Source organism: Anas acuta, chromosome 3 (genome assembly GCF_963932015.1).
Source record: "Anas acuta chromosome 3, bAnaAcu1.1, whole genome shotgun sequence".
Lineage (NCBI taxonomy): Eukaryota > Metazoa > Chordata > Aves > Anseriformes > Anatidae > Anas > Anas acuta.
The window spans coordinates 92,799,616-92,813,545 of NC_088981.1; the positions used below are offsets into that span (position 1 = coordinate 92,799,616).

At 37.0% G+C, this 13,930-nt stretch overlaps 1 protein-coding gene across 1 annotated transcript in view; it reads left to right on the forward strand.

The window, feature by feature from the left end:
- Positions 1–13,930, forward strand: part of COL21A1 (collagen type XXI alpha 1 chain) — a 116,203-nt gene that overhangs the window by 54,158 nt on the left and 48,115 nt on the right. The window contains exons 11-16 of the mRNA XM_068678342.1: positions 7,405–7,458; positions 8,673–8,726; positions 10,876–10,929; positions 11,833–11,886; positions 13,217–13,270; positions 13,349–13,402. Coding sequence (XP_068534443.1) covers positions 7,405–7,458; positions 8,673–8,726; positions 10,876–10,929; positions 11,833–11,886; positions 13,217–13,270; positions 13,349–13,402 — 324 coding nt within the window. The remainder of the gene's footprint in view (positions 1–7,404; positions 7,459–8,672; positions 8,727–10,875; positions 10,930–11,832; positions 11,887–13,216; positions 13,271–13,348; positions 13,403–13,930) is intronic.

A 13,930-nucleotide genomic window follows, 5' to 3' on the forward strand; every position in this document is an offset into this window, starting at 1 on the left:
GTTGTAACACTTTTAGTCTGGAAAAATTCAGAACAATTCCCATGAAAATCTGCAATATTACCAGAAAATAATTGTTCATGTGGTATTACCAAGTAAAATTGTTTGAAATTGTTTGCTGTAATATTTGGGGGAGGTGAACATAAACATGACTCAATTTCAAGCATTCTTTTTTTTTTTTTTTTTTTAATAGTTTTGTCTAAAAGCTCTTTGTGTGTAGGGTGGTTTTTTTTTCTTTAATCACCACCTCTGTTTATTTTCCATACTCTGATACATATAGAACAGATCAAAGTAAATGGAGAAAAGCATAGCAGTGAGAAGCCTAATATGTAATAAAAATACATTTTAATTAAAAATTTTATTCACAACCTGAAATCATTAAATTGCCTCAACAAGAGAAATTGCATTGATAAAAAAGCATAAGTGTAAAAATAGTATTTGAATCTCAATTGGAACTCATTTTAATGAGCATTATTTGTCAGAAAGAAGCAGCTGGATTAGTTGCTGGCTCTGAAAATGCTCAGCAGTCTGACTGCAATCACAAAGCCATTTTTTATTCCAAAGGGTATGTTATACATCCTGGAGAAAAACTCAAGTTAAGAGGGAAAATAAATGAACAGAGTATATGCAGCAATCACTTGTGGTTAATAGAGGTGATAGGTTATCAGCCTGCTGAAAGAAATGAAAAAATACACTTATCTGTCAATTTTGAACTTTGAACCTCATGGCTGACAAATCTGGATGATTTTCTAGTATTCCATCTAGTTTCATTCATGAAAGTTTGGAATTGTTTACCGTGTATCCATTACCATGTATCCATATTACAGTGTTCATAAGCAAGAAGCAGTTCAAAAATAATCTGGTGAGACTGACTTTACTGATTTATCTAGATGCAGTGTTCATATGGTATCAAAATTGTCACATAATAAGTAATTTCTGATCATTCCAATATTTCTTTTTAAAAACCTCTAGAAGATTGTTACAGCTGTAATGTGTAGAGTTCAATAGTATGTGGTGATCAACTAAGGACTGAATCTTTTACAATGAATTTAGTATAACGTCCATCTATTTCTACAGAACCCTTGGAAGAAAAGTGGGTAATAGTTTCATCTGTGCATAAGATTACCTGTGCTGTTGGATGGTTTGTCTGAGATTTAAGTTGATATAAATTCTACAGCTACTTTTCTCAGGAAACTTTCCCAAACATAGTCGATAAGTCTGCTGTAAAATGCTGCTCTCAATTCCAGAGAAATACATATTCCTTAGTAATACCTTTCCTCCAAGAGTAACCTTGTTACTCTTGGAGGAAATATGTTTGCTCTATTCTGACTAATACAGTCATGTAATGGCTTTATGGACATCTACGACTTTGAAATCAGAGTGATGCCTGCTGCTGACTTGTGTTACAGCTATGAATCAAACAGCTCTGTGCATTTGTACAGACAAAAGTCGATCTGACTATGTTCAGCAGTGGCCAAACACAGATGATGGGGACAAACACCTAAGTGGCAAGCAGGAAGTTATAGTTAGTACATCATCCCATTTTCCAGCAGTCTAAAGCTTGGGAACTTTCCAAGTCAGAATTTAAGATCTTGTTTCTAATAATCTTGATGAAATTTTTCTTCTTTATGGAGTTTGAGCCCATACAGATATTTATCGCACAACATCATGCTCAGTTAAAATATATTGCTACTGACTCAGAGTTATGAAAGCTGTGGCAGATAGCAGAGTAGCCAGTTGAAGGAAGTGTAATAATGTGGAGAAAGAACTAAACAGGACAAAACAAAGCAAAATTAAAAAGACAATGAATGAGGCAATGAAAACTCTTTTCCCATAATAATGTTCATGTGATGACAGATCTTTGATCAGGAGTCACCAAAAAATTTGTTGGAAAGTAAAAGCAGCATTTAGTTACCTTTGTGATCTAATGCTAGATCTGCCCTTCATTTTCATGCTTTGATAGAGACGAAATGACACTTGTTTTGATCCAAACAGATCTGCCAGAGATGACCAACTGGTGTGTGGGACAACCTGGGGATCAGGCGCAGCCAGCATGGGTTCATGAATGGCCTGACCAACCTCATTTCCTTCTATGACAGGGTGACCTGCCTGGTGGATGAGGGAAAGGCTGTTGATGTAGTCTACCTAGACTTCAGAAAAGTCTTTGACATGGTCTCCCAGAGTATTCTGGATAAGGTGGCAGCTCATGGCTTGGACAAGTGCATTATTTGGTGGGTTAAAAACTGGCTGGATGCTGAGCCCACAGAGTGGTAGTGAACAGAGTGAAATCCAGCTGGTGACCAGTCACCAGTGGTGTTCCCCAGGGGGCAGTGTTGGGGCCCATCCTCTTTAGTATCTGTATTGATGATTTGGATGAGGGAATTGAGTGCACCCTCAATAAGTTTGCAGATGACACCAAGCTGGGGGGAAGTGTCAATCTGCCGGAGGGTAGGAAGGCCCTGCAGGGGAACCTGGACAGATGGGCAGAGGCCAATGGGATGACGTTCAACATGGCTAAGTGCCGGGTCCTGCACTTTGGCCACAACAACCCCATGCAATGCTACAGGCTTGGGGGAGAGTGTCTCAAAAGCTGTGCAGAGGAAAAGGATCTAGGGCTGCTGATTGATGCTCACCTGAACATGAACCGGCAGTGTGCCCAGGTGGCCAAGAAGGCCAACGGCATCCTGGCTTGTATCAGGAATAGTGTAGCCAGTAGGACCAGGGAGGTGATCGTCTGGCTGTACTCTGCTCTGGTGAGGCCACACCTTGAGTACTGTGTTCAGTTTTGGGTCCCTCAGAGGAACAGGTAGCCCAGGGAGGTGGTGGAGTCACCATTTCTGGGGGTGTTCAAGGAAAGGTTGGATGTGGTGCTTAGGGATATGGTTGGTGACCATGGGTGACATTGGTGGTAGGTGGATGGGTGGACCAGATGATCCTGGAGGTCTTTTTCAACCTTTATGATTCAACATGTCCAGAGGGGAAGGAAAAGAGCAGCAGTAGGCAGATGAGTACAGGCAGAGAGGAGTGTTAGAGTAGGTTGTTTGGGGGGAGGAAAGGAAAAAAGCTCCTTGAGAAAAGAAGGATGAAGGACCTAAGGCAAAAAGTTTAGATGATAGACAACTTCTCAGAGAAAGGATGAAACATTTCATTCAAATACATCAAGTTCTTTCTAACATTTCTGTAACCTCACAGGATTTTAGTTGCTGAAGGGATATTGCCAATGAGGAATAAGGTCATACCATGGCTGCTAATTTGAGTGTAGGCGTGGATGCGTTTGAATAGCTGTAGGACTTTCTCTCCTTTAACATGTAATCTATTTAATTAATAAGGTTTGAAACCTCTTCTTGTAACACTTTAGATACCTGTTTTAAAAGTAGTAAAGATTTTCTGCAAAGAGACTTTCACAAGGGGTCTGCAGACCTCTCTGCTGGGATGTTTTCTGAACATGAAGTCAAAATTTTCTTTCACAAATGAATTCCATTATGATTAGTTACATCACCCTAAATAGTTCTGTTTACTTAGTGTTTACAGTCCTTAAATATCTTTAGACCATTACTTGATCCTTGGTTGATCCTTGCTTATTTCCTAGCCAAATGGAACTTGTTTACTTCTTCCATGTCTTTCCCAAGTAGTCCTGTTGTAATCCCATTATAATTTATGTTGTTCCATAACTCCAAAAGCTTTTCAATAAGGAAGTGCACAGTGCAAATTGCATTGCCTTATCAGTTATTATTTTATTTTATTTTATTTTATTTTATTTTATTTTATTTTATTTTATTTTATTTTATTTTATTTTATTTTATTTTATTTTATTTTATTTTATTTTATTTTATTTTATTTTATTTTATTTTATTTTATTTTATTTTATTTTATTTTATTTTATTTTTCTAATGTGATACACCCATACTGTCTAAACTTGTGTCCTTAGGCAGCCAAATGCATTGAAGATGTACTTCAGACATTTACTCTTCTATTGCATTTAAAACATCTTTGGAAATAATGACTAATTTTGTCATATGCCCTTCTAGGTCATTTTTTTCCCTTACAAATAAGCCACCTTGATTTTCCCAGCAAGACTCTTATTTCACTGACAGTGTTGGTATTGCAAATTTGTCTGTGTCCTTTATTAAGTTCTTTGGCCTAAGTAATCTGCTTAGCTTTCCCCCTTAGAATTATTTATAAATTGCTGTCATGCTATTAAAGTACTAAAATTAATTTATGTATTTTTTTAATACCCAGCCATCTGGTACCTAAGGATCTTGGTATCTTGCTGTTTATCATTTTGCCTTTACAAGTTTTCAGGCACATTTAATTTATCAGTTCTGTTCCCGTCCACAACAGCTTGAGAGGGAGATTTCGTGTGATCAGTTGCACTGGTGAAAAATAATGAGAACATAAAGTGCTGTGAATTAGTGCTGTTGCACAGCATTGATGAAACATTACAGGTGGAATTAAGTTTAAGACACCTACATGTAGTGTTTACGTGCATGCAGGGACACTCGGCATCTAAATTCCCCTATAAATGGACAGATTTTTAACTACTATACCCTAGGAGGTATGGGGTTCTCATGCCATAGGGCTGTCTTGCTTACAGCTGCTACTTCAAAAGAGTGAATGCCTTCCAAGTATTTTGTGCCTCTTTCTTCTAGCACTGTGTAGGTGTCTAGGGAATATCAAAAGGCAGGAGATGCCTATGTTTAGGCCACAGAATTCAGAACTTAGTATTAAGTTCAGGGGTAGTAACAATAGCTTTCCACACCATTTTTTTGAAATTCCGAGGAGGTTATGAGAGAAAACCAAGCCCAGACAAAAAGAATTCTATTTAGTGGCAAATGTAGTGTTTTCACCTTATCTGAAGGTGAGTCTGCAGTTCTGAACTATCTCTGCAGTCAAATGAAAAGTGAACTTCCACCTCTGACCATCTAACAAAATGTCAGCTATGGCACAGCTGGTCTTGGAGCATACATATGTATACATTCTTCTGTTGAGAGCTTTGTGAGGAAGGAAGGCTTAATCTGACTTTACAGCAGAAAAATGTAGGTCTTAGCATATAGTTTGATGACCCATACTACATTTGCCATTTAGAATATGTGTTTTTAAATCAGAGTTTTGTGAGTGACAAATAAGTGTGCAATTAGGTTAATGAAAGGGAACAAAAGGAGACTATGCAAATTGTCAGTGATATAGGAACTGCTTCTCTCTGATAACTGGAAAAAGAAGTGGTAATACAAAAGGACAATCAGTTTTTATGAAAATTGTTTGCCATAATTTATAGAAGGTGTTTTAAACTTGTCCAAACAATTGCTAGGTTATTTTTATCAGACATTGATTCTCAGTTTTGTATCTTTCTATGAATTTCCTTTCGAATCTTCTCTGTTGCAGATTCCATTGAACAAACACACTGAACACATGCTTGATTTGCTCTGAGATCACATTACAAGATCTAGCTCTGAGCTAAAGATGTGGTTTTGTAAGCTGCAAACTCTTCTGCCATCCTCCATTCATCTTGCGAATCTTGAAATTTAGTTCAGCCAGGAAATTATCCTCCTCTATTTCTTCTCCTACTCAGTTAGAAGAAGGAAGGGAAATTGCATTTCAGAGATCTAAAATGTGAAATAAAGTTTTATTTATATAGGACTATATCCTACAGGAAGAAATCCAAACTTTTTGCTTTTTTTGGAGCAGAAATAAAAGGATGAACTTTTAAAGGCATTTTTGGCTTGGTGAATTGTTTCAGCTACCCAGGAGGCTTATAAGCAATCATGGAATGCTACACCATTTACAGTTAAAGCTGATTTTGCTAGAACTGCCTTGAGCAGTAAAAGTGAATTGCTTGATAAAGAATCCATGTAGGACAGAGACCTAGAATTCTGTTTACTTCTATACTAACCATTACCAGCTGGTTCTTTGGGCATCTGCTCAAACATCTTTTGGGAAGAGGGCACAGCAAGTACTCTCTTGTATCTAACCCAGGAAATAATTTTAGCTCTGATTATTATTTCCAGGCTGCTCTAACTGATTTAAAGAAGAAATCAGACGTACAGGTTGCCCTCCTTGTATTGAAAAGATTCTATTAGCTCCTCTGTACCAGTGTGGGAATCCCGCCATCACATTTTGTCCTTGGTTTTTAAAACTGAAGCTCATTCACTAGAAATGGGATTATTAGTTCTTTCAGGTCAAACCAGGATCAAATTCTGGGTAGCTGAAATTGGATAGTCTGCTTTCTGGGATTTATCAAACGCCATAATGTTTTCATTTAGTTTGGGCTGTCTGTTGAAAGGTCTCAGCCTCAGAATTTTATAGGACAATTTATCTTCTCATTTACTATATTTTCTCAAAACACATACATCTGCACAAAAACAAACAAACAAAAAAACCCTCTCCTTGTAGATCATTTTGTCTATTGGAATGACATGTTCTTAATGCAATTAGCTAGAATTCCCCATTCTTCACTTACTTCCTCTGTTAAAGCATTCTTTTGAAGCACTGGTTAGTTTTGCGTAGAAAACTGGCTATTCTTGCAGTACATACTGACTGCAATTTACCAGTACACCTCAGGCATATATTTGGGGTTCTGTCAAGGTTCTACAAATGCTGATTTCTAGTAAAGCATTCCTGAAGTTCTCCTTTTGACTCATGAATTATTTAGTATTTCTTTTCCTAGTCCCAGTCATTCAGACTGCTTTTTTTTCACTCGTATACATTGATATGTACCTTTAAGCTAATAGCTAAATGCTTAGTATTGAGAATGGAATTTTTATTGTTACTGGATTTTTTATTTTTATTTGGAGGTTGGACTAGATGATCTTTAAAGTTCCCTTCCAACACAAACCATTCTATGATTATTTAGAGATATTATAAAACTAGCTGCATAATGTATTAGAACATGCCTTATTTGTTAAAGCTTTTTCCTGTAACTAGAAATAAGCCTTTAAGAGTCCTGGCATTCTTCACCTACTTTTGTGAAAAGAGAGAGGAAAAAAAGTGTCTGCATATGTGCATTAATTTGTTCCTTTTTTTTTTTTTTTTTTTTTTTGAACAATGGTGAATAAAACAATATGTTTGTTACATTCCCATGTAACAATTTTAAAATAATGGATTTTCCTTCTTGCCTGAAAAAAATCACTTGGCATAAAGTTTGGAGGCTGCAAATTTCAGGTGCAGATATTAAAACTTCTTAAATCTAGATCTCAAAAGTAAGATTGTGATAGCACTTACTGATTTTTTGTGATCTAAAATGCCACAATTGTGATTACAGTTCTCCAGTAACTAGGAGGATTGCTTTTTTTTTTTTTTTTTTTTTTTTTGTGTGTGTGTGTGGTGTTTGTTTGTTTTCCTTAAGCAAGTGTTTGAAAATTTGTGAATATAACTTTTGAAAAGTCACAAGTCTTGATTCCTTTTCCTTAGGGATATCAAGGATCAGCAGGAACTCCAGGTATCCCAGGAACTCCAGGGGTTCAAGTAAGTTCCTATTTCATTCCTGCAGTTTGGAAATCTGAAATAAATTATCTTCTCGAGGATAAGAAGTCTCTACAGAGGAATCTGGATAGGCTGGATCAATGGGCCATGTCCAGTCACAGGACATTCAACAAGGCTAAGTGCCGAGTCCTGCACTTGGTTCATAACAACCTCATGCAGCGTTACAGGCTTGGGGAAGAGTGGCTGGAAAGCTGCCCAGCAGGCAAGGACCTGGGGGCGCTGGTTGGCAGCTGTTCTTTGATTCCAAATGCTGCCAACTCTCTCAGTATTCATTATTTATCAATGAGAGTTGCAGTATGAAGTATAAGGCTCAAGGGGTTACATGAAGTCAGGGGCAATCTTTGGATGAATTGCTTTGATACTCACATGGCCTTGGGGTTTGTAGTTAGGCTATCAGTTAGACTGCAAATCTAATCATTGCTTGTCAAGGTCTGTAGCAGCAGGAGCTGGGGTGTGGACATTTTCATCCTGATCTAGAAGCCAAACAGTGGTTCTATCTATTTTTCTTTGGATCAGTAACAGTCATCTTAAGCCATGTCATGAGGATTGATTTGCTCTAGGTGTCTCTGCTTCAGCAGGGGGTTTGGACGAGATGGCCTCCAGAGGTCCCTTCCAACCTCAACCATTCTGTGACTCTCTGATTCCCACAATTCACATATCCAAACACATCAAAGACTGACTGAAGAGACTTCTTTTTCTTCTTCAGAGTAGAAATTTAGGAGCACTGACTAGAACAGTTACAGTAAACCAGTGCTGTATTTTACATGTATGTGTATCATAATACGTTCTGGTTGAATACTTGAGTACATGTTAATTTATTGAATTAAGCATCTGAAAGCATGCCAGGGCCAAGAGCCAGGCTGCATCATGGCATATGTGAAGGCTTTCTGATGGACACTTGAAAGGAAGAGGACATTGGTACAGTCTGTGTGACAATCGTATCTGCCTGGCGTACTTCTCAGTTAGAGCAAAGAATTGTTTTGGTATTCCCCAGTCATGGGTTATGACAGTGGGGCATAGTCTCACACTGGATACATTTCGTGTTGTTTCTGCTTTGGTATCCAGTTACCAAAATACTGTGATCAGCCAATTCAGGGATTGTTCCCTGGGTCACATTGCATTACATTTCTGAGTCTCATTCTGTAGGACTGTGTGTTAATATTTGAGCTGTTTTTTCATTTATTTTCTTCTCTTAGGGACCACGTGGCTTACCAGGTATCAAGGGAGAGCCAGGGAAAGATGGGGCTAAGGTAATGAGAATCCAAAATTTAAAATGTCACCTCAATTTTGAATCTGGTCTGCTTTATTTAATAAAAATTATATAGCTATTAGCACTGCTAGTAATACCTTTATTGCACTGAATATTTTATATTTAGAAAACATCTAAATATGTGTACCTGGAAGCATGATACAGACATCTGTCAGAATGGTTTCTTTTTGTCTCTTTTCACCCTTTCCCTCTTTGAGTGAGCATCCAGATGAGCTAGATAAGAATTTTTGGGTGACACTTTTTAACCAGAAAACACTGACTAATTGAAACCAAAACTTTTTGTGGAAAAAATCTAGCTGAGGTGTAGCCAGTAGCTTGGAACTGCAGACAGATGTGGAAGCTTATATATAAACTCCCTTCTGGTAATCAGGATAAACTTGAATCTGGATCTCCCATATGCACAACCTCTGGCTATTGGCAAGTCTCCTTGATATGTGAATATTTGTGTCCAACCTTCTGTCACACTTTTGCCCTATGAGAAATACGTTTAGAAAAGTTTAAAGTCCATTGTGATACAAACTTATTTAACTTATTTTCTTTTTGGTTTGTTCAAACTTCAAGCTCTTTTTTTTTTTTTTTTAAATGAAATCTTGTTTTCCAAACAGATTTTACTGAAGAACTTCCTTCTTCTAGTGTTCCCAATCCTAAAAGCATCCTAGAAGTCCTTGAATTCACAACTGTTCAGCAGAATTCTCAAATGCATTATTAAAGCTGAAAAATGTACTTATGTATTCTGTTGCTTCAGGGATCTTATGTTAATCTAATTGATAAGTCAGTATTGGGCCATATGCAGAAAGAAATGTACTGCTGACAAAAAGCAACATTCTCCTGGCAGTGCAGAGTTGTGACAGATAGAATATTTCCTAATGCTCAGTCCAGCCCTGTTTAAAATGTGCCAAGAAATAGGGCTTCCACCAATGTTTTAGAAAACTTCTTCCACCGTAAAGTATGTTTTGCCATTAGATTTTTTTTCCTGATGATTCAGCCCAAATTTTCATCTCTTAATTTCATCCCATTACTTGTGAGGTTTCTACAGCAACTAATTGAAAACTATATCCATTGCAAAATATGTTATTTTATCTAATAATTGAATCATGACTTCTGAGCAGAAATTGGGGCTCCATTCTTTTTCAGTAAGAAGCAATATATGCATGAAAGGTTTATTTTATAAGTTTTGCTGATTTTTTTTGAACTGCATTCCATTTCTGTTGCCTTCTTTCAATACTTACTTGTTGAAAGATACTTTGATTGCTTTAACCCACATTCTGTCATTCCTGTGGTCATGTCCCTGTCTTCTGTGAATGTGATAGACCTCTACAAATCCCTGTAGACATGGATGGTTTTGATAAATGCCACTGTATTTTTTGTATTTTGGCTCGGAACTTGAAACATTATATAAAATAACTTCCTGAGCATAATTTACTATTCTTTTCTTGTGACTGAAGTATGTTAAACAAATTGAAATATATTGCTCCATTTAAAGTTCGATATTAACAGAGAGATAACACTGTTATTGTTCAAAAACAATTTGGTGATTGGCTCTGTCCTGAGAGAATTAGGTCCGGTCTACTTATATAAAATAAGCAACTTATTTTGTTTTTATTGTTTCAAGTTAGGTTCTGCCAAGTTAGAATTAAGCCTTTTGTTGTAATAGTTCAAGAGAACTTGCAGATAAATTGTCAGATAAATATCCTTAGTACCAATACCAAAAATTTGGGAACTCCTGACATTTGACAGCAGAGGACAATAAATAAAACTGTTATTTTGGCTTGTGTTTTCACTTGCAACTGCTTCTAGCAAAGTGCATTCTTTTTGCATGCCTTTTTTTTTTTTTCTTCCCACTTCTCAAAGAGCTTAGTTGCTGCTTTGGAACCTCAGCAACCTTTATTGAGAGATTACAGTAAAATCCATTTTAAAAAGTTTAGTGATTGGTTACTTTTTTCTTTTCTGTCTTAAATCTTGTCTAAAGATCAACAAACTAATCAGTCAGCATACCAATATTATGTCGTAGGTATCATGATATGTAACGTTTTTCCTCTATTTGTTGATTGTTTAGATTATGAGTGCTGTTGTAGCCTATATTACTATTATTTTCGACATAATGATTTCAAATATGTTTGTTCTTTCAGGGTGATCGTGGACTACCTGGTTTTCCTGGATTACATGGCATGCCTGCACCAAAGGTTGAAATTAAATACTTGTTCCAATATTCATATATCTCCATTCATTCTGTAGTTTAGTTTTTAAAAAATGAATGTTTTAATAAATGAAATGAATGTTTTAATACATGAAAGTTTTTAATAAATGAATGTTTATATATACAATACTGATGTACTTAATGAAATACATAAAATAAATAGATAAGATGTTGAAATTGAAGGGTGAAACATGCTGTAGGCATTGATTAAGTATGTATCAATCAATGGAAACTGACTTTTTTCATTTTTGTTCTGTTCTGTTGGATTTTATGTGAATTACTTTAAAATTTGATTGTAATAGTACTCTTCTACATCACAAGTAGTGTACCAGGACCTTAAAAATAATTATTTAATTTTCTTGAAGTTTTTCGATTTGAGGGGTGGTATTTTGAAGAGTAGCTCCAATCTGACCGGAGCTTATTTTTTCACGTTTGTTCCCCACAACATCATCAAACATATTTTTGCTCTTCTTTGTTAGTATTCAGCTCAATTACTTCTTAGTTTTTCCAGATTTGTGTCTCAGACTTTTCAGATAAGGTCTCCACAAAAGTGCAGGAATTTTCAAAGAGCTGATTTTCTCTTAGTTACCTACCTATACAAAATGACAGGAAACAGAGTGCCTTCTGCTCAGCTTCCATTGAAAGCAGAAGCACTATGCCTGATATCTGTGGATTGTCTCATCAGTGGTGTTGGACAGCCTGGGCTCCTAGGAAAGCTTGGAAAATTCAGAATTTGCATTCACTGTCTTGATTGTTTTCTTTCTTTATATCAGAAGGAGCTCTTTGCCTCCTTCATTTTATGTCTGTTATCTATGTTTCTTTGTATATATATCTGTTTGTAACTACTTTGATTTAAAAAAATTAACTTATACGCATTCATTTTGTGTAGGGAGAAAGGGGTCCTAAAGGAGATCAAGGAGTGCCAGGAATATATGGAAAAAAGGCAAGTAAAATTATAAATTAAAACAACAACATGGTTGATACTTGTGGTGGAGTTACCATGGCAGGCTGCTAGAGGACCCCCTCAGCTGCTCTGTTATTCTTCCTCAACAAGACTGGATAAGAAAATAAGATTAAAAGGCTTTTAGGTCAAGATAAAAACAGGGAGATCACCTAGCAGTTACTTTCACAGGCAAAACAGACTCAACATGGGGAAAATTAATTTATTTCCAGTTAAAATAGGTTGGGATAGTGAGAAACAGAGACAAAAATTAAAACACCTTTCCCTCATCAACCTTTTTCCTAGGTTCAACTTCATTACTTCATTGCCAGTCCCTCAACCTCCTTCCCCACCTCCATGAGCAGCACAAAGGTGGTGGTGAAATAAGGCTTGTGGTCAGTTTCTGTTTCACACTCCTTCCTCCTCAGACTTATCCCCTGCTCCAGGGGTTCTCCATGGGAAGAGGGTTTTCCATGGGCTGCTGTTCATGTCAGGAAATACCCACCTTCTCTGGATGGGGTGCTCTGTGGCTTTAGTGCAGATATCTGCTGTACCTTGGCTCTCTCCATGGTCTGCAGCGTAATCTCTGCTCTGGTGCCTAGAGCACTTCCTCCCCTTCCTCTTCACTGACCTTTATGTCTACAGGTTTTTTTCCTCACATTTTTTTCTCACTTCTGCACAGCATTTTTACCCATTCTTAAATACGTTTCCAAGAGGCACCACCACTTTGGCTGCTGGGCCCAGCTGTGCCCTGTGGTGGGGCTGTTGGAATCAGCTGTGTCCTGCATGGGGCAGCCCCAGCTTCTCTTTACAAACACTGCTCTGCAGCTCCCCGCTACCAACTCCTGGACACCAATACAATATCATTTATGTCTTATAAGAACACAGAATTTAATTCTGTAAATTCAGAGTTAATTAACTAATTCAGAAATCCTTCTACTGAAGATACACTTTTGTCTAGTAACATTAGACTCCTATTCTGCTTATTTAGGTATCATGAGAACCCTTTTCATACTTCTGTCATTCTGTATTTATGTAATACATTTTAATATAACACCAAATACCTTTAAATAAATATTTTTGCAAATATGCCCGTGCCTTTAATATGGTTGATATATAATAATAATAATATTGCAAAGGCTTTTTACAGCATATTTGCACTTGTGTGATGGGTCATAATTATTAATCAACTACTGTTTGTTTTAAGGAAGAAAAACATCTTCCAAAATTTTTCAACATAAAAAATAATGTATATGAATATGCTGATTAAATATGCTGAATTTTTAACACAGACATTTAGTACTACTTAATTCTCACTTGTTGCATTTCTCAGGGCTCCAAGGGAGAGAAAGGTGATACCGGGTTTCCAGGAATGCCTGGGCGATCTGTAAGTTGTGCCATGACAATTTACCTTTAACTTCTGTTTGTTAATTTACTTACTGATGACTGTTAACTGTTGCCACAGGGAGACCCTGGCAGAAGTGGGAAAGATGGATTACCAGGAATTCCTGGTTTCAAGGTAAATACAAATACATATTCATATGTATCTTGATGAAGTTTTAAATAGCATTCCTATTTGTCCCAGTATGTACAGTTTATTCTGTGGAGAATAACTGGGAATTGAAACAATACATGTTGCTGAAAATGCTAAAGTTTACTGTAGTGACCGGGCAGACTTCATTGATTTCAGTTGGCTTGTGAACCGGGACAGTAGTTTTGAGAGTGATAATCAGAGATTTGCTTATCCTTGGGGCATCTCCATCCTCAGCCAAGGATGGAAACAACACAACTACCCTGAGCAGATTGTTCTGTCATGGACTGTCTTTATGGTGAAAAAAATCTCACTCTTATTTGCAGCATGAAGTGGCTCTACATTGCCTATATGTTACAACTGAATCAAGCTCTAATTGATTGTTTAGAGTGATTCAGCTACTGACTCTTAACTGCTGAGACCACTCATAAGTCTGCAGTGTTCTTTGCTGCTTTTGAATATCCCAGGAGACCTGTAAGTGCCATTTCAGAAGGATGCAGGCCTTCTGTAGGTGGT